The sequence below is a fragment of the Triticum aestivum genome, chromosome 3A (genome assembly GCF_018294505.1).
Source record: "Triticum aestivum cultivar Chinese Spring chromosome 3A, IWGSC CS RefSeq v2.1, whole genome shotgun sequence".
Lineage (NCBI taxonomy): Eukaryota > Viridiplantae > Streptophyta > Magnoliopsida > Poales > Poaceae > Triticum > Triticum aestivum.
In genome coordinates this window covers 574,861,439-574,887,506 of record NC_057800.1, presented here as the reverse complement: position 1 = coordinate 574,887,506, position 26,068 = coordinate 574,861,439, and the positions used below count along the sequence as shown (strand labels likewise).

Sequence of the window (26,068 nt, the reverse complement as noted above, 5' to 3'; positions counted from 1 at the left end):
ATCCAAAGACTACGGAGCTATTTGCTTGTCGTCGAGGTGTTCTTCTAGCACAGAAAGTTAACGCCCAAAAGGTAATGGTGAAGATGGACTCGCATATTGCTGTGGGTAAGATCACCAGCCAACAACGGGACTTATCAACGAACGGACAAGTTGTCCAAGAGATTAAGGAACTACTAGCCCAGTTTCAAGATTCTAGGGTGGTATGGGTGCGTCGTTCCGCAAATAAGGTAGCGCATATCCTTGCTAGGGAAGGTTGTTGTAAGTCTTATGTAAAACTTCGTTTCATGTGGCTCCGGATTGTGTTAGCTCGAAGAACTCCATAGAGGAGACTATGAATAATGAATAAAATAGCAACGTTTTTCTCTAAAAAATATAGCTTTTTTTAGAATAGTGCTTTTTAATAGCTAACCTGTTCGTTTCTGGTTTCTCTAATTTTGTCGATCACGTTCGATTTGGAATTTGGTATCCTCCATATATGAGTCAGATTTTTTCTACCTTCCGGTTCGTTTCCGAGTACGTAGAGAATCGATTGAATGCCTTGCCGCGTGAGGTTTTTCAAAATTGTTATCTATTCTAATCTCCGTGTTTCTTTTTCTTTTGAGCAAATATATATCTTTGATTTTTTTAAATCTCTGTTATATTACGTTCTAATCTCTTGTTGTATATGGTGAGCCATCTCACGTAGGCCTAGGTACCATAAGTTAGAGTTATACTAGGCATGGATATTTGGAATATCAAACAAGAAAGGCTTATCCTACAAGGACTCTGTTGGTCAGGCTATTGTTTTGACCGAAGGATTTTTTTTTTGGTAATCACGTGTTGGAGTAGGACTTCTACCTGGGTACCTTTGTCTCAAAAGAAGAAGAAAACTGGGTACCTGGCCCAGTATATGTTCCTGGACATATTTCCTTCCTTCAAAATATGTACATGGCCCTGTTTTGGACCAATGCCTAAAGATTCAGGGATATTCTCTTGGCATATAAATATGTGATGAAGGGCTTCATTGTACTAACACCTTATTAGATTGCAGATCCCCAGTTGCTAGGGTTTGGCACTGTCATCAAGGGCAGGGCAAAAGCTTCTGAAGTTGAAGGAACTTCCAACAGAAGTTATTGACAAATTAAGAGACCTCATCAATTTCCAAAAAGCATCCAACATCAAGATCGCTTGATCTGATCCAAGAAACCACCGCGGAAGTGGATAGGTGGCAGGAGAAAAGTAACTCGACTTGTGAATCCACAAGCACACGTAAGTATCTTGAGCATCTAAACATATTCAAGGTTTTCCTCTTCCTGTGTTGTACTGTCCAAAGGATTTTCTTGGTGAGTTACTTTTTCTACTTGTATATTGTGGTACATCAGGCAATTCAGGCCTCTTTCAGTTCATAAAGTAGGAAAATCATAGGAATAGGAAAGTCATAGAAAATGAGATGACATGTATATCAAATCCTATGAGTAGGAATAGGAAAAAAGATGCTCTTTGATTCACATCATAGAATTTTTTCCATTAAGTCTAGGCTAATGTTTATTTTTCTATGAAATGTGGAGGATAGGAAGAATTCCTCCACAAGAATAGGATTCCATTCCTACAAACCAAAGGCTCTAAAGGAATTTTTTCTATAGAAATCCTATCCTATGAAATTCCTACAAGATTCCTCTAAACCGAGGCCATTTTCTTAAAAAAAAACAATTGATTTTTGAATCTGGATCCATTAGGGCCTTATTTGAGTTTTGCATCTAGATCGATTGTGAACTTGTTTGAATATGTTTAGAGGATCGTAGCCTATTGAAAACCTCTTGTGTTTTTATACGACAATAAAATATCTTGAATATCTTTTTACTAAAAAATGTATACATGGCTCTATCTTGCGTTTCTTTCTTTCATCCGCTCTCTTTTTGCCTCAACTTGCTCATGCAGTTTTTAGATTTGTTGATTTTGTCTGACAAACTTACCTTGAAAACCACCTCAACTAACCCACGTCTTATTCGCTTACGAAATAAAATGACAATAAGGATTGATTTAATTTATAGCTAAAATTTATTTTTGTATGCATAATAAAAAGTTCGATAAATTACAGTAATTGTGCATAGAATATTTGTCCCGTAGTTACAACGTGTAGTTCTCGGTGTAGGCTGTTTGTCGCGACTCACTCCTAATTATTCTTGCGTGTGTTGTGTTGGGTACCATCTGTCGTACCCGATGTGTTCTATCTCACTTTTATTTAAAATGAAAATGGTTCGGGCCGGCGTAAGCCCGCCGGAGCACTGGAAAAAGGGGTAAGATTAAATACTTGCTCTTGGTTGTCAAGAAAACCTAGCCTTTGAGGAATTTTACTATGTTACTAGCTAATTACTCATGCATTGCAAGGGCTGCATACATATTCTAGTGGTTTAACAATCATGTTCGACATAAATCTTACTCCTATGATATGCCTTGATAAGATCTGATTTGGTTTGAGTGGGGAAGGCAAGGAAAGTTTTAATTTAGTTGATGTTCTGGTAAATTTGATTATTTCATATGGGTAGAAGAAGGTAAGAAACTTTTTGATTTAGTTGAGGTTGTAAGATTTTGATTTGATTTGATTGAGTCAATCTCTACTTACTTAAAAATAACGTAAGGTTTCCATTTCACTTTTTTCCCACAGCCTATTCGTTCAACCTTCCATGTACATGATAATCAATCACCTTAATTTACTTACCTTCTGAACCAGTTTCACCTTAATTTACTTACCAGACTTATAATCAAAATATAAGGTAATTCACGGTCAGAATTTGATGAACATTTATTTACACAATTGACATGTAAATCACAATCTAATGTACTAGAATATTTATATTCCGTTGTAACGCACGTGCATCTCTACTCCTAATGGACGAATTGGTTGAATAGCCCCCCCCACTTTCAACCAGTTTATTTTCAACCGGGTTTTTTTCAACCGGTTTTCTTTCGTCCCACCTCCCACCACCCCCCTCCCACCGGTTTTTCTCTTTCTCGTCTGGCCGACAATACCCAACGTATTTATGGTAATCAATCACAATTAATCCACGTATGGTAAGGCTATAAACTTAGAAATCTCAAATATGATAATTATAGTAATAAATCAATCCATGTATGGCAGGCTATAACTAAGGAAATTTCGAATATGGTAATTATCACCAGAATCAAAGCTTTCCAAAAAAGTTCTTCTTGCCATACCCTAATCGTGACCTCCTCATCCTGAGGCATTATCTCTACTCTTAATGGAGCAGTTGCCAGGATTGCGTCCACTGTTATTATTCGTCTGGTTTATTTTCGTCCGGTTTATTTTCGTCTTTCCTTCCACCATCCCATGTACCGAAAGCCAAACGAGTCAGAACTTTCCATGTGGACACAAATTATTTCTCTACTCCTAATGGACGAATTGGTTGAATAGTCCCCCCCACTTTCAACCGGTTTATTTTCAACCGGGTTTTTTTCAACCGGTTTTCTTTCGTACCACCTCCCACCACCCCCCTCCCACCGGTTTTTCTCTTTCTCGTCTGGCCGACAATAGCCAACGTATTTATGGTAATCAATCACAATTAATCCATGTATGGTAAGGCTATAAACTTAGAAATCTCAAATATGATAATTATAGTAATAAATCAATCCATGTATGGCAAGGCTATAACTAAGGAAATTTCGAATATGGTAATTATCACCAGAATCAAAGCTTTCCAAAAAAGTTCTTCTTGCCATACCCTAATCGTGACCTCCTCATCCTGAGGCATTATCTCTACTCTTAATGGAGCAGTTGCTAGGATTGCGTCCATTGTTATTATTCGTCTGGTTTATTTTCGTCCGGTTTATTTTTGTCTTTCCTTCCACCATCCCATGTACCGAAAGCCAAACGAGTCAGAACTTTCCATGTGGACACAAATTATTTAGTAATGTCTTTATGGGAGAGAATCTACTCCTAATGGATGAATTGGTTGAATAGTCCCCCCCACTTTCAACCGGTTTATTTTCAACCGGTTTTTTTCCAACCGGTTTTCTTTCGTCCCACCTCCCACCACCCCCCTCCCACCGGTTTTTCTCTTTCTCGTCTGGCCGACAATACCCAACGTATTTATGGTAATCAATCACAATTAATCCACGTATGGTAAGGCTATAAACTTAGAAATCTCAAATATGATAATTATAGTAATAAATCAATCCATGTATGGCAAGGCTATAACTAAGGAAATTTCGAATATGGTAATTATCACCAGAATCAAAGCTTCCCAAAAAAGTTCTTCTTGCCATACCCTAATCGTGACCTCCTCATCCTGAGGCATTATCTCTACTCTTAATGGAGCAGTTGCTAGGATTGCGTCCACTATTATTATTCGTCTGGTTTATTTTCGTCCGGTTTATTTTCGTCTTTCCTTCCACCATCCCATGTACCGAAAGCCAAACGAGTCATAACTTTCTATGTGGACACAAATTATTTAGTAATGTCTTTATGGGAGAGAATCAATCACGGTTAATCTCTAATCAATATTTAAAAATCAAATCCAAATTAATTAACTTACCATAAGTCGGTCAATCACTGATTAATCTTTCCATACGTAGTCAATTTACATCAAAGGAAATGTTTCGATTATAGCAGTACCCTGCTACAAACCGAGCGAGTCGGGCTTTCACCCCGCACCGCACGACTCTTCTCTTCCCCTCGCCGCCTCCCGCCTCGGGCCGCTCGCCGTTTGTCTTCCCGAGGGACGCAGTCGCACCACCGCGCTCAGCTGCTCCCTCACCTCCCCCGCTGTCCTCACCCGTAGGACGCCGCCGCACCTCTCCTCTGCATCACCCTGTTGGCGGGATCCAGGTCACGGGGCTGATGACCTCATCATCTCTGACGGCGGATCTGATCGTCGGCGAGGAGGCCGAGCCTGATGCTTCGGCCACAGCCACCCCGACCTCGTTGTATGTTCGCCTCCTCATCCACCCCCTTCCCTGTCCAATTTTGCTTTATTTTGGTTCGTCTTTCATCCCGTCCAAACCGGACTTTTTACCTTACGATGCCCGCCTCCTATGTTTCTGCATTAACTAACACGGCGTCACGTGATCGTGGAGCAGCAGGGTTGAGAGGATGGGTCTCAATGACGGGCGGATGGCGTTCGTCGTGTGAGCGAAAATAGTATGTAACTCATGGAGTGCAAGCTGTTGTGCGGCTACATGGCGATGCTCAACTATAGCGTTGAGACGTAGGGCACGTGCGCCATGATGTCGTGCTTCACCATCGCCTCCCCTAGCTTTCTCTCAAGGCATCATGGTCTCGATGGGTTGGGGCTCGCCTCCCGCACTCCTCTTTGTCGTGTACAAAAACCAAGGTGACCCCTAGGTACTCTCAACGCTTGGTCTAGAAATCCCTCGAATTCGTTGCCCAAGCCGAGTGTTGTGATCTGACGATCGGTCATCATGCAGGTGTCGAATTATTGAGGGAGGCTTCAGATCGTCCTGGGCATGGAGATGAGGCTGGCCATTAAGGATGTGGGTGAAGGTCATGTCGTTTCTTCTCCTGGCTCCAATATCCACTGCTGATATTTTGAGTTCTTTGATCTGAGAAAGAACCATGGGAACGTAAGGTTTTTAACCCAACATGATTTAATTACCCTTTTCACTTTTGTATTTTATAAGTACATAAGCATTCAGTTCTTCTATCCTTTGTATGAGGATGCAATTCACTCCAAACATGTAAACAGTGTCACATCTTACAGAAGCTTCTAATTTTTTACAATGAGTATGGTACATAAACCAATGTGCTTGGGCTGTGCTTTGTGTTTCTGTCATGCCTTGTCTTTAGAAGGCACCGTGATGAATGCTGATTTAATAAAGGAGAATCAAGCAAGCGATGTGCAATGATTTTAATGAATTTTAATGACCATATTCTACACTTAATGATGATTGATAGTCGATTTATGGTTTCTCCCACTTTAGTAAGAAAGATGTGGTGTACAGAATCTTGCAAAAAATGGAGGATATGGATTTGGGGCGCGGACTGTCCCGACAACGGCGGTGCTGCCTACCAACACCATGTGCAAGACTGCCTGACTTGTCCTCTATCTTAATGGTAAGTTTCTCTCTTTTTCTATCTCGTGGTCTCCTTGATTTGTCTTTCGAGAAAGGATTGAAAGTAGTTTGGGTGGTTCAATTAATTCAATGCCCAACAATATCATCATTTGTCAGCAAGAAGTTACTCCAAATTCCATCGCCTAACAATATCATCAGTTGTAAGAAGTTAGGAGTTTGGTACGTACCCCGGTGCAAGAGACCATGGATGCAAAAGGTACTTCTGCTAGAGTAAGATTAGATAGTCAAATTGTAGACAAACAACAGTGTGCATTGGCATTGCAACTTCTGACATGGGATATTTGTGTAGTCAGATAATTAGGAACCTGGACTACAAGGGCAAATGGGAGGCACCTTTCATCGACATTCAGCCCAGGGAACCTCAACTTTCCCACTGTTGTACATTCATACTACTGTCCATGTATCGCTTCTGCTCAACTATAATACACGGAAACATGAAAGCTCATGTTTTTCCCTTGTTTGTGCAGAGTACAAGGATGATTCCTACATCTATGCATTGATATGCTGAACCACATTGGCATTGAGCCAAGCCAGGTTAGTGCTTCAAAAATTCTGAAAAAATCTGTGAAATGTTGTTGACACTTTGTTAAGTATTTGGTTTAACTATGTATGTTTGATTCTTATCCTATGAAGCATAATTAAAGTGTTGACTCTGTTTGACATTTTGATGTATTACGTCTAATTAGTAGCATTTGACTTTTGTTTCATTTCAGATGTCTGATGTAGACAACTAAGGCAATGGCTATTGCATTATAGGACGAGAAGGTCCAACGCGGTGGCAGCGGGTACATACCCAACGCGGCGACCCGTGGGCGCACCGGTTCTAGGGGCTTGAGAGCTGGGGCCGGCATCCAGGCGGTGAACATGGATGGTGGCGTGTGGAAGTGGGCGGTGGTGGGCAGGGAACAATGTGGCCCTGTTGGCGTCCTCTTCGTTTAGCTTGACATGATCGTCGTTCAGCTGAAAACAAGATTACCTAAGGGATATTAAGACTAGAACATGAATGCGCAATACTTTTTCGATGTGATTTTTGTAAATGGAATTAACTTTGTAGAGTTGGCATGACATGCGCCTTCACTAGCGTTAATAATAGACCCTCCCTCCTTCCAAATTCCTGACCAATCATTGTTTTTGTAAGGATCCTTGTCGACTTTTGTTAGTTGTTCATCTATTGTTCATCTATGAATGAATTTAACCATGTGGTCTAACTGATTGGTCATATGAACTTATGAAGTAGTTGTCGTGTGTACTAATTGCGACAAATGGAATCCTTTGCTTTTTGCATTGTTCACTAATATCATTAATAGATATGCATGTGTTACCGATATTTCTTAATTTAGCTGACTGAGCATTACTAGGCTACAATTCTTTGTGACTTTTGATTTTGTCTGTTGTTCTGATCCTATGTCGAATCAATCCTGATCCATGGGGAAGAAGATACAAGGGGACCGACCACTGAGTCGATGATGCCGACGATCGAGGACGGCAAACATAATCATTTTGGTGTCATAGGTTCATTGGAGCTGATCCCGCCACCTCCTCGCCCCTTGGTCTCGGAGGTTGTGATGGCCAGGTCAGCGACATGGCCACATAGTATGCCTCATTTTCTCCTATTGCGTTGTTTCTTTTTTATCATGTGATTTCTATTTTGTTTCTGTTAGCAATAATTACAGCTCCATGAAGTAAAAGAAAGCTTGAGAAATCATTTTTGTTTATACTCAAAGGCTTGGCTACCTAGGGGTGTTATTGACTCCCTACCAAAAGTTGTGTTTATACTCAAAGGCTTATGCATGCTTTCTAAAAAATATGTTGCACAATCACTGTAATTATGGTGTTATGTGAGTTAGAAGATTTCAAAAGTGCATCAATTGAGAATTACACATATTTATACATCGGACAGGGAAGCATGTATTTGATATTTCCTGCTGAAATTCAGCGTTTTCTATCGGAGGTCTAAATTTTCATATGCGAGACTTTTAAGTTAGATGGTGTGTACTATAATGATTTTTTATTGGATGTTGTGCTGTATATTTGGGTCTATGTAATATTTGTTAGGAAATTCCATAATATATTAAGGTTCTGGTTGCAGCATCTTGGAATATTTGTTTAAAGGTAACAAAATGCTCCATCTGTTGTCTTTAATTAATGGTTAATAACAATGGAAATGCTTCGTGAGATGATTGGTTTTAAGCATAAAAGTCATGTAGGCTGCTATCTACCTTGTGTAATATAGTGCACAATAAAGAGTACTATGTTTCTGTACCACTTTCTTTATTTTGTGAATCGCGTGTCTTTCTATGTATACATTATCGAATTACATTTTGTATCGAAGAATATTTTGTGTGATATGGATTTCAATTATGTTTACACGTAAAACTTGATATGCATTATGTTTATATATGCACACGGTAAAAATATTTAAAAGCCCGTGGCAACGCACGGGCCTTCTACTAGTTGTTCTAGTATAGAAAAAATTACATAGGGGCGACAAAAGGAGGTGAGACGAACGTAGTAGAGATAGTCAATTCAACGTAAATCGCCAAAAAACAGAAGTTGAGAGAGAGACTGTTCAGATAACAAGGTCATTTTTTCTTGTGAATTAGACAACAAGGTAATTAATTGAGTGAACTTGCATGTGTTGTCCAATCAGATGTGGATATATTTTTGACAGTGAGGGCGAGTTTTCTAGCATTGGCAGAAAATCAACATGAATAAAAGGATAACAAACATAAAAAAATTTTAGAGATTGTTTAGGTTTGTCCTGTTCACATGGTATAGATCTTGGAGGAGTCCTCTCCAATATTCTTTCTTCCTAAAAAAGTGGAAGGATAACTACCAACACCAAATCTAAACTACTAGTTGTCTCCTAAAAGCTAGGGATACCCAATAGGTAGGCATACAAATAGGAGTAGATTGGTTTCCTCCTCTGATTCAACAAACAAGTCTTGTACAAATCGGACTCTCCCCCTCCCCTCCCCTCCCCTCCCCCACTTCTATTCAAGTATATATATACCCATGAAGATAGCCTAAGGGGCACATACACTTATTGAATCTGTGGTGCTTCATCAAAAGGTATTGAAATTAGGTTTACCAAACTCTTCTTGCCTTAAACCTTTTAATCTTTCATCATCAGGGCTGAAAATTATTTTTGCTATATTTTCCACTTCTTTTCTTGTTTTCTGGTGTGGAGAATTTGCTGGTTTCTCTGGGTTAATCAGGGACGTGATCTCGCAACTGCACGGCCATATCGCGCCACTGATCCGTGGTGTCTGACATGTGCACAGGGAACCGCCACACCGGGACGACGACGGACCCCATGGACACGCGGCGGGACGTGAAGCCCTTCTTGGCCCCGGTCACCAGCCACAACCAGCGAGGCGTCCCCGGGTTCGGCGTCTGCCAGGCGGCGCCGACGCCGCTGGGCCGCGGCGCGCGCGTCTCCGCGGCCCCGCAGCAGGCCGCCTGCGTCGTCAACCGGGCCGCCTCCCTCGAGCCGGAAGGCGGCTGCAGCCGCGACGCCGAGGCGGCGGGCGCTCCGGCTCGCCGCCCCGCTCCTCCTCCTCCTCCTCTCCTCGCCGCGCGGGTCAGCAGGAAGTTCTGGACCGCCGGCGACTACGACGCGGCCGGCGGGAGCCCCGCGCAACCGCCTCGAAGTAAGCACGCCGCAATGTCCCGGTTCTTTCCTGCCAATTTCGCAGTTTCGCATGCTTTCTCACCGTTCCTTCTTCTTGCTCGCCCTCCCTTGGCAGATGTGGGGAGCCGAATGTGCGTCCACCCGAAATTCCTCCACTCGAACGCGACCTCGCACAAATGGCCATTTGGAGGTGAGCGGTTACGCGGTTGCTGCTGTAATTTCTCCGTCTGCTGCCAAAAGTTAATATTTTGCTTGTGCATTTGCGTCTTTACACCTTCTTTCTGCCTTATTATTGCAGCCGTTGCAGAGTTGCTGGATAACGCGGTCGACGAGGTAATTTAATTCAGTAGCTTCATTGTTTCCATTGCGTTTCCGGGACGAATAGGAGCGCATTTTGTACGTAATTTGGGATCGTGTGTCTGAATGGATTTGTTTGATGACAGATCAAAACTGGTGCTACTAGAATCGTGGTGGACAAAATCGTTAACAAGCGAAACGGGTCGCCAGCTTTGCTTGTTCAAGGTAACCCTGTTATGTTAATCTTATAGTACCATGTTTGCTTCCTTCAGAATGGCAAGCGATATCCTGACGAAAGGGACATAAAACAATCAGAAAATATTTCTTATAAACTGTACAGCCGACAATATTCAGATATACTCCAAACTCAGAGTATCCAAACTCAGAAATAGAAAACTAAAAGAGTTCTTATGAATTTGCTGTTTGTTACAAAGATGATGGCGGAGGCATGGACCCCGATTCCATGAGGCGTTGCATGAGCTTTGGATTTTCCGACAAGCAATCAGGTTCTTCAATTGGACAATGTACGTTCTACTAACTCGGTTTCATACTCACTTATCCTGCCCCCAAAACTATATGACTTCTGATGTATTGGCACTGGGCTTCCTGACAGATGGCAACGGTTTCAAGACTAGCACAATGCGGCTAGGGGCAGATGCTATCGTCTTCAGTCGTTGCATGAAGGGCAGGTATGGAGTCACTTTTATTTGCTTTAGTGCAATAACTTGTTATCTTTGTGCCTTACTTTTTATTGAGTTATTGCCAAACTACTACTGGTTTTTCAGTGGACCTACACAATCGGTTGGTCTTCTCTCCTACACCTTCTTGGCGGAAACCGGTCAAAAGGATGTCGTAGTTCCCATGGTATGCTATGTGAACCGATTTCTTTGGCACGGCACTTATCAAAATATGTTGATGGTTCTGATGATATTCTTTGTTTTCATTAGGTGGACTACAAGTACGATTTATTGACAGGGGACGCTATACAGTATGAGCGACATGGTGCAGATCAGTTCTGCTCAAATCTGTCCGTGTTATTAAAATGGTCCCCTTTTGCAACAGAAGAAGATCTGATGGGCAATGTAAGTTAGACGTCCTTCCTATTGGCTGCTGTTCTGTAGATACTATCTTTTTATTACACCCTTAGAAGACAATTATTTTACCAAACATGCAAATCTTAGACCTTTCAAAGCTAGAAGTTTCATGTCTTCGAGATAAACGGCACAATTGGTTGCAAAGGGGGAAACAATCAAGCTCAAACAAAACATGTAGCTAGTACTATTTCGTTTAGTAGTTACTACCTACTAGTAGCTTATCACCAGTTCAGTGTACTAATGATTGTTTTAATTTTATGGTTGATGAGGAACAGTTCAGTGACATTGGTCCACATGGCACAAAGATTATAGTCTTCAATTTGTGGTCTAATGACGATGGTGTTCTGGAGCTCGATTTTGACACCAAGGAGGAAGTAAGCATCAGATGCTTATATTATTTCTTAAATGACTTTGTATAATTTTTTGTATTGTTGAAGTGGCATTCATAGTCATGAAGTTCTCTTTCCCTTTCACCAGGATATTATGATTAGTGGTGCGCCAAATCCAGCAGAAACAACTAATGCTGTCAAAAGAACGAACGAAAACCATCTGTCAAATCAACTGCGCTATTCTCTTAGGGTGAGTATATCACACGGCTAATCATTTACCTCCGATACTCATGAAAGATTGCTGAATTAGCATTTTGCAGGTGTATGCTTCTGTCTTATATTTGCAGCTGCCCGGGTACTTCAAGATCATACTTCGGGGACAAGAAGTTCAGCGCCACAGCATTGCGACTGACCTCATATACCGTCAAGCTGTTTCTTATACACCCCTAGAATTCCTACGGAAAAAGGAGGTTTGTCTTGAAATACACCATTATTTTTCCAAGTTTCACGTCTTTCACCCACATTGCCCGTTCATTTACTATAATCATGTCAGCATGGAATTATTAAATTTATTCAATGTTCCTTTTTGCATCCACATGTTTACATTGCTCATTTTTGCGTCCACTTGCTTAATTCAGGGTGAGGTTGTTACAAGTATCGGATTCTTAAACGGTGCTCCAACAATTAGTGTGCATGGATTTAATATCTACCATAGGAATCGCCTTATATTGGTGAGCCTCAAATTCTCTCCGTGTTTACTTTGTTTCAAGATGGTCAATGGGCATATAAACATCAAAACAAGCTCAACTTAATCACATCCTGATTATCTTTATCTATCTGATTGTTTGGAAAGGGGCTGAGCCCGGTTCAAAAAAACATTTATCTGATTGTTTACACTAAAATTAACTCTGTTCAGCCTTTCCATCGAGTGTTGAGTTCTGCAAGCAGTAAAGGTAGAGGCGTTGCTGGGGTGCTGGAGGCGAACTTTATCAAGCCCACTCATGACAAGCAAGACTTTGAGAAGTCGCAGCTGTATCAGAAGCTGATCATTCGCTTGAAAGACATGACAACTGAGTACTGGTAACTCCTGTTTTCACTTCTGTTTCTTCCAAATCCACAACCACCAAAGTCTCCTTCTGTTCTGTAATTAGTATTTCCACTTGCTTTCAGGGATTTACATAGTCACCTGATTGGATACCAAAAGAAGCCCCGTGCATCCGTTTCTCCCACCCCTCCTGGAATGCTTACAGCATCAGACACCATTGCTGAACCGTCCGAGAGGAACGCAGTCGGTGCCGGTCTCTCGGTTGCACCCTGGAGAGGCGGCACCCGCGATCACCCCGCGAGTGCTATTCCGATCGCCTTTGCTCCTCCGCATCTGTCTGTTCCTGCCGGAACCAGCGGGCACGCACCTTGCTCCATGCTAGCTGCGCAGATGGTGCCTGCCACTGATTCAGCGGAGACAAGAAAAAGGAGAAACGAGGATGATGTCCAGATGGATCCGTGCAAGAGGCAGGCCATACAGAGTTTGGAGGTCGATAATCAGGTCAGTCTAAGTTCCATTGCTAGTTTATTACAGGCTTACGGCGTTGGTCGATCCTGTGCCTCCGTGGATGATCCATCTTGACAGAGGTGTTCTCTGCCTACCACTGCAATGGCACTTGATTAACTTACAACTTTGTACTTCTGCATTTGAATGCCACAGATTTGCCAACACATGACCGAACGGGATCTGAATGAGTTCGAGCACTTGAAGTTTGAGAATCAGCAGCTCCATGAAGAGTGAGTACGAAAACCACCGGCTGCCTTTTTTAGCAAACACTGGTAATTTTGGCTAAATTTCATGAAATTTGTTGTTTCCAGGTGCTTGGAGCTGGAGGTGGCTGAGAAGGAGCTTTTACTCAAGGTATTGCCATGGTCATCAGTAGTACAAACATTTTTGCTTTAAACCGCACTTTGCTGATGGAAGTTGCGAACTTATAATTTTCTTGCGTGTCCAGGAGCAACAGTTAAGGCTCCAAATTCAGCAGGCGGAGGCGCAATACAAGAGTTTACTGAACGAGTACATTTCCGCCACTCCCGTGAGGACGCGAATGCCGTAGATGTCACTGGCCTTGGTTTTCTTCCACAAAACCAAGACGAAGAATCGCAAACACTTCAGAGGAAGTTGAACCTGAACTTACAATGGCTAGCAACTTAGCATGATGAAGGGCTGAGCTAGGGGAACACGCCCGTTACGAGGAACGCTGTAAGATCGGTCGGACTGGTGTTTCATCTCCCCTGCTTGTCATATGCCGACCACAGTGGGTTTTGTAATGTGTACCCGTGTATACATGCAGTTTTAAATTGATTCGTTCAACTCTGGCTGACTCCTTAGAAGGGCACCCTCTAGAGTGGTCTTGCACTGGGATCTCTAAAACTGTTTGAGGTTTTGTAGCCCTTTGCTATTTCAGATTAGTACTATATTTTTTACTCTTAGTTTAACGATAGGTATCGTATATGCATATGAACTCTATTTCAACTCCAATTTGACATTAATGCGTTTCAATGTCCACACAATTCAACAACATTTCAAAATGTATATTTTTCAAAAAAAATAATTCAAATTCAAATTCAGACCTAACATGGAGTCAAAGGCATGATAAACATACTTTTCTAGTCAAACCATGACACCCTACTTAATCTATAGCTCGAACGAGTTGAGCCACCTCTTCTGTTCCTTACTTGCATTGTCCCCCGTAATAGTCGTCTGGAATGTGATTTCGTCCCCTCCCCTTCTCTCCATTAACTCAATCAAATCTTATCAAAATCAACTCAATCAAATAAAATAAAATCTTACCATAATCTCAATTAAAATCAAAACTTCCCTTGCGTTCTCCCATCCATACCCAAACCAAATAAAACCCCAACTACATCAAAACTTTCCTTGCTTTTCCTTACCCGTAACCAAATCAAATCAAATCTCACCCAAACCTGAACTAAATCAAAACTTTCCTTACCTTCCCACATACTCAAATCAAATCTCACAAAAAATCCCAAATATGATGGTTGTAATGTACACGGTGGACACGGATTGATGTTGAACCACAAGAATATGTATGATCCACATTGCAGCACACAGGCAATTAGCTAGCAATGATAGCTTGGGTCGCTGGCAGTGTCGAGGGAGAAAATTTCCATAAAGGCCTTTCCCTTAACGGCCTCAACAATGTCCTCCTCGTCTATCCCAGTCTTTAGCTCGGCGAGTATGGCATGTGCCTCCCTCTTCCAAGCCTCGACCTCAAGTGGCAAGAAGCTTCTTCCGGCGACATTGGTGGCAGTGGTTGGTAACTCACTCCAACTCCAATTTCTATAGTTTTCGAAGCACCCTCGAAGAGCTACACAAAAGACAGGGACTTTTAGGACCTACTTGACATATTTGAAATACTTTTAGAATCTCCAATGTATTTTACTCTCTATATAAAATACTACGAGCGGTCCTTTCCCTAAACATAAAAAATACTAGGAGGCGCCTCAGGGAATCTTTTTTAATAATATTTTTTTAATAATACAAACTGGTCAGGCTGGTGATAGTGGGGAGTAACTTAGACTAGTAACATACATATGTTACTAGTGTATGTTACTACCTTCATAGTGGGTAGTGTCATAGGTGTGGTAACATAGTTGCCTTCATTTATTACTTTGTAGACTCATTATGCATTGGAAACCGCTATGTGATGGTAACATATTATGTTACTCTATTTGCCTCTCTCCTCATTAACTACTTGCCACATCATCATTTTTGCTTACGTGGCATCTATATTACTACCTATGTTACTCCCACTATGACCAGCCTCGTAGAAAGTCGCTAGAGCGCCCCCTCGTGGTTCCCGTTCGGTGATACTTTTTTATTTTTGGCCGCGGCCCTCACTCGTGGTCCGTCGCGCAGCGCGGGCGATTACCACATGAGCCCAAGCCATGCCGCCTCCCGTGCGCCCTCGTCGCCCGGCGCCACGCTCGACACGGGGTCCATCCATCCACCCAAACACCCTGCCAAGTTTTCTTCCACCTATCCCTTCCCCGATTCGAGCGAGCCCGACGCCCCCCACCGACCGCGCCTTCCCCACCACGCCGCAGCTCCGGCGGGCCCAAACCAAACCAAATCAATCGCCTCGCCGGATCCCCCTCCCCCCTCCCTCCGCACCGCCCATGGAGCTGGCGACGCGCGATCTCGCGGCGCTGGGCGCGGCGGACCTGGTCCGGGTCTCCGCCGCGATCCCGCGCGCCGCGCCGCGCACCTTCGCGCTGCTCACCGCCTGCCTCGTCTTCCCGCTCTCCTTCGCCGTGCTGGCGCACTCCCTCTTCACCCACCCCATCCTCCGCCGCATCCGCACCTCCGACTACACCGCCACCTCCGCGCAGTGGGTCGCCCTCTTCGCCTACCAGTTCCTCTACCTCATCTTCCTCTTCACCTTCTCGCTCCTCTCCACCGCCGCCGCCGTCTTCACCGTCGCCTCCCTCTACGCCGCCAAGCCTGCCTCCATCGCCTCCTCGCTCTCCGCGCTGCCGCCCATCCTGCCCCGCCTCCTCCGCACCTTCCTCTGGGTCTCGCTCCTCATGCTCGCCTACCACGTCGGCTTCGTCCTCACCGTCGTCCTCCTCATCCTCCTCTTCGACCCGCCCATGACCGCCTCCACCCCGCCGCCCCTCTCCTTCCTCCTCGCCCTCCTCGCCGTCGCCTTCCTCTTCCTCGCCATCCACGTCTACATCTCCGCGCTCTGGCACCTCGCCAGCGTCATCTCCGTGCTCGAGCCCCTCTGCGGCCTCGCCGCCATGTCCAAGAGCAGGCAGCTCCTCCAGGGCCGCACCCGCACCGCCGCCGTCCTCGTTTTCTCCTACTTCGCCATCTGCGGCCTCATCACGGGGATGTTCCGTTCGGCCGTCGTCAAGGCGCGGGGCGAGGAGGGGAGCCTCGACATGAGCTTGGCCGGCCGGATAGGCGTCGGCGCTCTGCTCGTCTCTGTTCTCGTCTGTGTCAATCTCTTGGGGCTGCTCGCGCAGAGCGTCTTCTACTACGCCTGCAAGGCCTACCACAACCAGGAGATCGACAGGACCGCGCTGTACGAGCACCTCGGCGGCTACCTTGGCGAGTATGTGCCGCTCAAGAGCAATATCCAGATGGAGAACCTGTGAGATTCGTCGTAAGCTGCTCACTTGCCTGCTCCTTACAAATACTAGCTGTCCTGCTGGATCTTGCTCTAAAGAAGAGCATGCCGTTGCCAGGATTTCTTGTTTCTAGTTTATTGTGCTTGCCTGTTGTAATCTGTAATTAATAATAATGCGCAGTATGGACTGATCTGTGGTATGGAACATAAAGGAAGTTCTCATTCCGCTGCAAAATCCTCTGTGTTTGTTACTCCCTCTGTCAACTTATATAAGACGTTTTGGTAGTTCAAATTGATTTAGTGGTAAGTTGACAGAGGTAGTACTTATTATTCTTGGCTCATGGTTACTGATTGATTTAGTGGTAAGAGTGGAGGTTAGCATTGCGATATCGAGTTATTATTCTCTTTACCAATTTGAGGAGTTCATGATTGTTGATGCTCTTATTCTTCCCCTGTCGTGACACTTAGAAAAGCAATTGTGTAGAATTGATGATGACTGTCTTGACACTTAGAATAGCAATCGTGCAGGACTATTATTTTGAGTTCTTAGGCATGGTTGGAGTGGAGATGACCAGTTTTTTGTGGGAGTTTGGGAGATAAACTGCACTATTATTTTCATGTTACAGGACTGGTCCTGTTATGCACTTCTATAGTTTAGACAGAGAACTATCTAACAAATGTGCACAATGGTTTCAACAAAATAAATGTGCACAATTAGCTTTGTTGTTAGAGAAAGAGAGGTGTAAAATTTGAGGAAGAGTGCACAGTAAACCATTACTGATGCATTCCTTTCAGCTTCTATACTCAATTGTGTTGGAATATGTTTCTGAAGTACTCCCTCCGTAAACTAATATATTTTAGTGATCTAAACGCTCTTATATTAGTTTACAGAGGGAGTAGTTGTCAAAATCAGTATGTTCCTGTTTTGTCATAACATTGTGCAGTTTATCTTATTATTTACCTGTGATCTTGTTGTTTTTAATTTGGTATATTCTTGTAGCAAGTTGCAACCATTAGAATTCATCCTTGTTATGTTTTTTATCACCGTGCTAGGAAGCAAAGCTTGTTGAAATGAATGCACGCTCTCTTGTACTGTGCTAGTAAAATATGCCATGTTTCCAGTTTGTTGCTTGATTGAATTGAATCAATTTTAAGTTTAGAATATGCTATTTCAAGGATTGCTTTGATCTGTCGAAACTTCTGAAGAAATATCAATTTGATGTCTCACCTTAGGTTGCAGAAATTTACCTGGTTACATGGTATTCAAAACTTTATAATTTTGCAAGATCTGTATGTTTTTTTTTTGAAACGAGGCAAAATATTTGCCATTTTCATTGATTAAGAAAAAGAGAATTGCCCGGTTAATTGACGGAAAACCGGACTAAAACCGATACAACCCAACCCACATGACATGGGCACCACCGGCCATCCTGGCCACCGACATGGGACACAACCCCGACGGCACATGCCACCAAATGGCCACACGCGCAAGCGTGGCGCAAGCAACCGACAACTCCGACTTTGACGGCGAGCCTCACAAGGAAGATATGCAGGACTTGCGCCGACCGTGCCCTCCGCAAACCGGAAGAGCACCTCGGACACGCCGGGAAGAACCGACTACCGAAGTCCAAGCCGCGACCCGAGCTCCTCTCGACGCCATCATCGTTTCCAACCAGAAACCAGCGCCCCGCCTCAGCAAACCACGCGGCGAAGATGCCACCATCCACGGCGAAGATACCGCAATCCACTAGTCTCTCGGTCGTAGCCGGCTCCGAGACGATGCCCCCAAGGAGGAGAAAGACGCGAAGACGCCTCCATCGCCCGATCCAGCGGATCTGAGGTTTCCCTCCGGAGCCAAAGCCGTGGGGAGGAGCACCTCCACGGCGACGCTTCCAAGAAAGATCACGACACCTGCGGGCGCCGCCGTCGCCGGCTCCGATGAAGACCGGAGCAAGAATTTCTCCCGGAGAGCACCACCCCACCGGCCGTCGCCCACCAATCACCACCCCTGCTGAGGCTGACCTCACCCTAGCCACGGGATCCCACGATCCACCGCGCCCAGGCACGCACCACCCCCTGGCTGTAGCCGCCGTCCACCACCGCAACACCATAGTGACCACCACCACCGCAGCGACCATCGCATCGCAAGGAGCAGCAGCAAGATCAGAACCACCAAGGCCAGATCCAGATCGGAGCAGCTCCAGCGAAGCAGCATGGTAGACGAGCAGGCCCTGCACCGCAGCACACCTCGAGCTCCGGAGATGCCACGCCCGTCGCGCCCCACCAGCCACCGCGCCCGCCGCGCGCAGTCATCGCCGCGCCCGACCAAGGATCTGCGTCCCCGCGCTCACATCCAGAGCCGAGAGCCGGCCCAACCACGCGCGCCGTCCACTCCCAGGTCACGGCCGGAGCCCGGACCGAGGCCGCCGCCCGGCGCCCCAACCTCTGGCCGCAGCCAACGCCAAGCCGAACGCCGGCCGTCCCGTCCGCGCCAGCCGCCGCCCGTGAGGTCCTAGATCGGGATCGCCCAAGCGCGAATGACCGCGACCGCGCGCCCACCGCCACGACCAAACGCCTCGCCGTGCGCCGAAGACCACCTCCGCCGCGCGCCAGGACGCCGCCCCGAGGCCGAGCGGACAGCTGCCTATCGCCCGGGAGATCCCCTTCTCCCGAGCGACAGCAGCCAGAGAGCGCGCCCCGCCGCCGCCGGCTCCGCACAGGCTCTGCCTGCCGGAGGCCACCGGCGACGGCGAGGAAGAGAGAGTCGGGGAGAGGGGGAGGCTGCGGGGGACGGGGGGCCGCCGCCCGTGTCGCCCCGGGGAAGGAGCGGCGCGGGGGCCGGGATGCGCTAGTTTTTCTCCCAAGATCTGTATGTGTCATTAGAGCCCTGTCATTTTCATTACACCTAGTCTGAATGGGATGACAATGGACAAATCCTAAGGGCAAAAGCCGCTATCTAGGGATGAGTGAAGATGTTTTTATGTAAGAGGGCACCAGGAAGTTGTAACTACGCTTAATTGGAACCGGGCTTTTCATGAAACCAACAATAACGGTTTATTTTGGTTCCCTCATTCTTCATGTTTGATTCACTTTGTTAAGATAACTGAACTTACCGACCATATGAGAACCTTAAAATCCTATCCATAAAGTTGTGTAGATTGGAGAGTGGTTTGCAAGATTAATTCTCCATCATGATAGTGGTAGGAGTGTCATGCATGACCAGTGTGCTTACCTTTTTTTTCTTCTATCTATGGATCAGCACAAGATAGTGAGGCACATATCAGTGGTGAATTTTCTCCAAATAGAAAGAAAAAAAACATGGGCCTGAGAACTTGGGAGCCATTTTGGTAGTAGGACCAACATATATACCATTTTTGTGGAGTATGGAACTATGGATTGTGTTGATGCCCAGTCAGAATGCACTTTGACATGTGAGTGTCGACCTACTATGATACCATCTCTTTAGCCTGTAGTAGTATTATGATCAATGCACTTCCTCCGTGTCACACAACTTCTCCGTTTGAATAAGCAGCGAAGCGATTGTCTGCTCGCTTAGCCTGATGCTGATGGCTGGTGATGCTTGATCACTTCTTTATATACTTATTCGATCTTCCGTTTATACTCGGTCACTCATCTGCTGCGTGCCGTCGTATTTCCGTCTTTGTTGGTCATACAGTATTACAGTACAATTCGTCCTCTTAACTTGTTTAGCGTGCATTGTCCTGTCTGTCTGTAATATGATTTTGCCGGCCGGATTTGCTTGTCTTTCTGGAAGGACTGCTTCACAGAGCGGTTCTGACCAATTTGGACCTTGTCAGCTGTTCGCGTCCGTAGCGATAGATTAACACTCAACCGCTCGATCGGCGCCGGTGTCTCGCTGCGCAGGCCTGCATCACTGATAATGGGTTCAACTGTTCCAGTTTTTGTTTTTGTTTTAAATAGAATCTGCTTTGAAGTTCGACTGACGTAAGACTCGAACGGTAATGGCTTCTTCCATTCATTCGAAGTACATGAATAGGAAATACGTAGGATTGCGATGTCATGCCCATGAAAATCCTAGAAGATTTTCTTAATGAATGTTGGAATGCTACCATTGTTACTGTTGGAATGTTACTGTTGGACTGTTGGAATGTTACTGTTGGAATGTTACTGTTGGACTTGAATTTGAAAAGACCAGCTCAGGACCTCAAGCCAAGCACTTAGTAAATTGACAGACAAAATGCTCTTTCATCTGAATAAGAAAGCCGTGGGGCCTCGTTAACGCGACCTAAAGTCGCGTGTGTCAATTTAAATATGGCGTGCAAGGAGGCGGCACTGAAATTGGAAAAGCAATGGCCATAACCATATGCCAATTTAATTGAAATTGGAAAAGCAACAGCCATAGCCATGTGTTAATTTAATGTGAGATCACTGTATCTTTAGTTCTGAACAGTAGCGTATGTAAACATGACGACAATTTGTATAGCAATAGCATCAGTGTGATCCCTCCGAACCTTGCATTTGTAAAATCTTTGTCTGCTGCACCAAAATGCAGATTTATTGTATCTTCCTAGAATTTTCCTTGTCGCATATATCTATACCATACTTAACAAGATATTTGTAGTATCCGTATTTTCTTTCTAAAATATGTTAAGTGTTTTTCTCCAATATAGACGGACGCGGCATCAGACGCCTATATGTTCTAGTACGAACTACACTGCCAGGCAGTATAGTTCATATGTAGGCGAAACCATTGATTAGTGGAGTGGAGAGGTACCCAATACTTGAAATCGTGAGGCTTGCCCCCTTCTCTACTTGGTTGTTGCTGTTAGGAGTACTAGAGTGGTTCGCCGAGTATCCATCGGCTGAACATGGCGAAGCACCTCTCGGGCTCGTACTCCGGCGCGGTGTGCCCGCCGCCCTGCAGCAACCGAATCGAACTTGATCAGAACCAGTTTGTGTATCCAGGCAAAAAAAAGAACGCAAGTGTTACCTTAATGGTTGTGAATGTCATGTTGTTGGAGTAAGTTAAGGTGAACCTGCAAGAAATACATGCATCGACAACAATAAGCAGAATACAGTCAGCGTGAAGTAAGAAGTAGTAGTAGCGAGGCAACGATGGTGTGGTACCCAGCAGACTGGCCATGGAGATGCCACGCCCTCCAATGGTGTGCCACGGGGAAGCCAAGTGACCTGATCCACGCCTGTGTCCCCAGGTGCGGCACCAATGCGTCATGGTCGCCGCTGTATACAAGCGCACGGTAGCCACCATTGGCCGTGACGTTCCGGTGGTACTCAATGCTGCTCCTGAGGTCGATTGTGTAGGGCAGATCGCCGTTGTGGCACCTCACCCACTCCTCCACGCTCCCCTCCTTGATCCCAAGAGCATTTCGGGTCACCTCCGCGTTTGCCCAGAAATACGATAGGTAGTACCCATAAGTCTGCCACAATATTGGTATACATAGCACTGATAAGTTACTTTTATTCTCGGGTATGTACTTGTAAGTTGTCAAAGTGATGGAAAAATACGGTAGGTAGTACCCATAAGTCTACACAATATTGGCTATAAGTTGCATTTTTCTTGGCTAAGTACTACTCCCTCCGTCCCAAAATATAAGAACGTTTTTGGCACTAGCATACTGTCAAAAACGTTCTTATATTATGGGACAGAGGGAGTAATAAATTGTTAAAAGCGATGGAAACTATCTAACTCGCATTGTACTACATGAGGAATGGAGACATTACTACTTACAACACATCCAAATGGAGGGCGAGGTGGCGGATTTCCAACTAGGATCCTCCTACCAGCGCCACCCGAGTACTCGGTCCCACTATCAGCTTCTGGCCGGGCTGGAGTGGACGCAAAAACGCAGGTGTCCAGCAAAATCTGGGCCTGCTGAACTTCGGACAAAAGCTGCAAAAGTTGCATTGCGAACGGTCAAGTCAATTCTAGCATAAGATGTTTCTTTCTTCTTCTTACATGATTGAAATCATCCAGAGCTTGGGCGCACAAATCATTTGTCGGGAACATGTAGTCCTGTCCTTGGCAATGGCCCAATATGGTCTACATATATTATCAGCAAAGAAAATATTAATGGCCACTTCGATTGCGATAAAATGGAGTATATACATGGCTGATATTAGGCTCGAGTCTAGTTTACCTCATACAACTGATCTGATATTATACCAACTCCGTGAGCATATGGCACTTTAGAGCTTATATCGATGCTTTCACCAGTCGATGGGTTGCCTACTAGATATCCCTGAAATCAACAAACATACATATATGATAATGATTTATGATACTTACTGTTATCGCTAAAACAACTAAGTAGTAATGATTATGTCATTATGGTACCTTAAGATTAATGCGGGGACTATTTCCTGCTTCAATACCTGAAGAGGGAAGCTAGTGAGCATGAATTCATATGCAGTTCAGAACTTGAGATAGAGCTTATAGTGAATTGAAACAGTTGATGATACTAGTTTGCACACAGATTGACGCAGATGGAGTTGCCAAACAGGGCGTAGGGTATATATATGTACCTTGTGAAATGATGTGTGCGATATATGGCACAAGTTTTCCGGCATAGGAATCTCCACCGATATAGAAAGGATTTTTCAGGTATTTGGGGTGGTCGCTGAACCACTTGATGAGGAAGTCATGGAGCTGCAATGAGGAGGACACATCCCCGACCTCGTACCCCTTGGGTTGCTTGGCAAAGGAAAATCCAGCACCGACCGGCGAATCGACGAACAGGATGTGTGCCACCTGCACATTCCCTTGGTACTGTCAGGGTGCAAGCAGCATGCGTACAGATACATTACAGGCAGCGAGCTGCTTCAGATGGAAGAAGAAGCTGGCTAGGAAGACCTTTGTCCATGAGTTTGGGTTGATGTGCAGGCGTGGTAAGCTGCCATTGTAGGGCTCCAGGACGAACCTGACGGGACCTGCACTATACATGAATGATGTGATCATGCTGCAGACGGAGAGACGACCCAGCAGTCAGCAATTCTAGTTGATTGAATCAAAAGAGAGACCGATCTCGTAGGCGAGGCCGCTGAAGGCGGAGCAGCGGTCGCCGCCGGTGAGCCAGAGAAGGAAAGGTACCCCCTCGCCGCCGGCCTCCGACTCGACGAAGTAGTAGAAGAGCTCCGTGCCCTGGTCCACCTCCACGTACCTTGCGATTCAATTCATTCATGGACATGTCGACTTAAGAATCCAACGGAGGAAGTAGACTTGGCTCATGGAGATTGAGATGGGGATGAGGGTACACACACACCCAGTGTGGAGGCGGAAGGGGAGGCGGCCGTCGAAGCCGGGGAGGCTGGTCACCAGCTTGGAATCGATCGCACGCGGGGCGACGGCGATGAAGATGAACGACAGCAAGTAGCAGCAGCTGAGCAGCCGCGTCGTCGGGATCATCTCAGTGCTCGTACTCGGACTAGCGGCGGCAACGGCGGCAGAGCAGAGCAGAGCGGATCAACTGCTGGCATAGTTTTGGCCGGAACTGTCTAGAGAGGTGTTGGAGATTTTCTGCCGGTCTCAACTGCTCTACCACACGTGTCATGCCTCTTATCCAGACGTGTCACGGCAGGACGACTGGCAACATCCGCCGCTTGGAAACGAATCTGATCACCGAAACTCATCACGTTAGCTCGGTGAATTCCAATCAGTGACACGCCTCCGCTAGTAATAGTGGGAGTAACTTAGTGAGAGTAACTTTTTTTTTACAATAAAAATTTGCGATCTACTCCATCCGTTCCTAAATATTTATCATTCTAGGAATTTCAACAAGTGACTATATATGGAACAAAATAAGTGAATCTACGCTCTAAAATATATATATATATATCCGTATGTGGTAATCCATTTGAAATCTCTAAAAAGACGAATATTTAGAAACGGAGGGAGTATTCATCAACTGTCAAGGTAGTACAAAGAACACTAAAAGTGAAAATTAGATCCAGATCCATAGACCACATAGCGACGACTACAATCACTGGAGCAAGCCGAAGGCGCGTCGCCATCATCGTCCCTCCATCATAGGAGCCGGACAAACCTTGTAGTAGTAAACAGTCGGGAAGTCATCGTGCTAAGGCCCAAGAGGATCAACGCACCAGAACAACAGCTGCCGCCGACGAAGAGAAACGTAGACCGAAAGGATTTGACCTGAAGAGATACGAACACGTATGAACGAAGACCAGATCCAAGTGGATCCACCAAAGACAAACGCTGACCGAATCCCGCGAGATCCGTCGGGAACAAATCTCCACACGCCCTCTGATGATGCTAGACGCACCACCAGAACGGGCCTTAGGCGGAAGAACCTTATTTCAACTTCAGAGAGCCTCCGTCGTCTCGTTTTCTTAAATAGAACACAAACTCTAAACGAACACAAAAGAGCACCTAAAAATAATGTAGGAGTCCTCTCACCAAAAAAGGCCATTCCTACTAAAGTCACCGGGGAGATGAATGATGAGATCAATGATGGTTATGTTTCCTAACCATAGACATGAGTTGTCATTTGATTAACAAGATCACATCATTAGAGAATGATGTGATTGACTTGACCCATCCGTTAGCTTAGCACGATGATCGTTTAGTTTGTTGCTATTGCTTTCTTCATAACTTATACATGTTCCTCTGACTATGAGATCATGCAACTCCCGAATACCGGAGGAACACTTTGTGCTACCAAACATCACAACGTAACAGGGTGATTATAAATGTGCTCTACAGGTGTCTACGATAGTGTTTGTTGAGTTGGCATAGATCGAGATTAGGATTTGTCACTCTGATTGTCGGAGAGGTATCTCTGGGCCCTCTCGGTAGTGTACATCACTATAAGCCTTGCAAGCAATGTAGCTAATGAGTTAGTTACAGGATGTAGCATTATGGAACGAGTAAAGAGACTTGCCAGTAACGAGATTGAACTAGGTATTGAGATACCGATAATCAAATCTCGGGCAAGTAACATACCGATGACAAAGGGAACGACGTATACCGCTATGCAGTTTCACCGATAAAGATCTTCGTAGAATATGTAGGAACCAATATGAGCATCCAGGTTCCGCTATTGGTTATTGACCGGAGACGTGTCTCGGTCATGTCTACATAGTTCTCGAACCCGTAGGGTCCGCACGCTTAACGTTCGGTGACGATTGTATTATGAGTTTATGTGTTTTGATGTACCAAAGGTAGTTCGGAGTCTCGGATATGATCACAGACATGACGAGGAGTCTCGAAATAGTCGAGACATAAAGATCGATATATTGGACGACTATATTTGGACATCGGAATGGTTCCGGGTGAGATCGGGCATTTACCGATATACCGGGAGGTTACCGGAACCCCCCGGGAGGTATATGAGCCTTATTGGGCCATAGTGGGAGAGAGGAGAAGGGAGCAAAGGAGGGGGCGTGCCCCCTAAGCCCAATCCGAATTGGGAGGGGGGCCGCCCCCCTTTCCTTCCTCCTTCCCCCCTTCCTTCTCTCCTA

At 45.2% G+C, this 26,068-nt stretch overlaps 3 protein-coding genes across 4 annotated transcripts; 2 read left to right on the top strand and 1 right to left on the bottom strand.

Annotated features, from left to right (window-relative positions):
* The first annotated feature begins 9,080 nt into the window (after nt 1–9,080).
* On the top strand, nt 9,081–13,803 carry LOC123062313 (protein MICRORCHIDIA 6). 2 transcript variants are annotated; one of them, XM_044485770.1, is made up of 18 exons: nt 9,081–9,162; nt 9,375–9,743; nt 9,840–9,914; nt 10,023–10,057; nt 10,168–10,246; nt 10,456–10,545; nt 10,635–10,710; nt 10,807–10,885; nt 10,969–11,103; nt 11,391–11,489; nt 11,593–11,694; nt 11,765–11,914; nt 12,083–12,175; nt 12,361–12,524; nt 12,615–12,990; nt 13,150–13,226; nt 13,308–13,350; nt 13,445–13,803. In XM_044485770.1, exons 2-18 carry the CDS (start codon nt 9,407–9,409, stop codon nt 13,544–13,546), a joined length of 2,112 nt encoding a protein of 703 aa, XP_044341705.1. In that variant the 5' UTR covers nt 9,081–9,162; nt 9,375–9,406; the 3' UTR covers nt 13,547–13,803. The 2 variants fall into 2 exon arrangements, with proteins under 2 accessions (XP_044341705.1, XP_044341704.1); XM_044485769.1 differs by lacking the exon at nt 9,081–9,162 and having other exon boundaries at nt 9,253–9,743.
* Nucleotides 13,804–15,409: 1,606 nt separating this feature from the next.
* On the top strand, nt 15,410–16,823 carry LOC123062312 (uncharacterized). Its single transcript, XM_044485768.1, has one exon. The coding sequence runs from the start codon at nt 15,633–15,635 to the stop codon at nt 16,614–16,616; it is 984 nt and encodes a 327-aa protein (XP_044341703.1). The 5' UTR covers nt 15,410–15,632; the 3' UTR covers nt 16,617–16,823.
* A 4,204-nt stretch (nt 16,824–21,027) lies between these two features.
* LOC123062311 (serine carboxypeptidase-like 18) lies at nt 21,028–24,136 on the bottom strand. Its single transcript, XM_044485767.1, has 11 exons — nt 23,851–24,136; nt 23,609–23,748; nt 23,442–23,518; nt 23,114–23,339; nt 22,926–22,963; nt 22,729–22,830; nt 22,548–22,631; nt 22,320–22,481; nt 21,698–22,008; nt 21,561–21,606; nt 21,028–21,488 (listed from the first exon to the last, which is right to left on the bottom strand). The coding sequence occupies exons 1-11, from the start codon at nt 23,991–23,993 to the stop codon at nt 21,405–21,407; spliced, it is 1,413 nt and encodes a 470-aa protein (XP_044341702.1). The 5' UTR covers nt 23,994–24,136; the 3' UTR covers nt 21,028–21,404.
* Between the last annotated feature and the right edge of the window lie 1,932 nt (nt 24,137–26,068).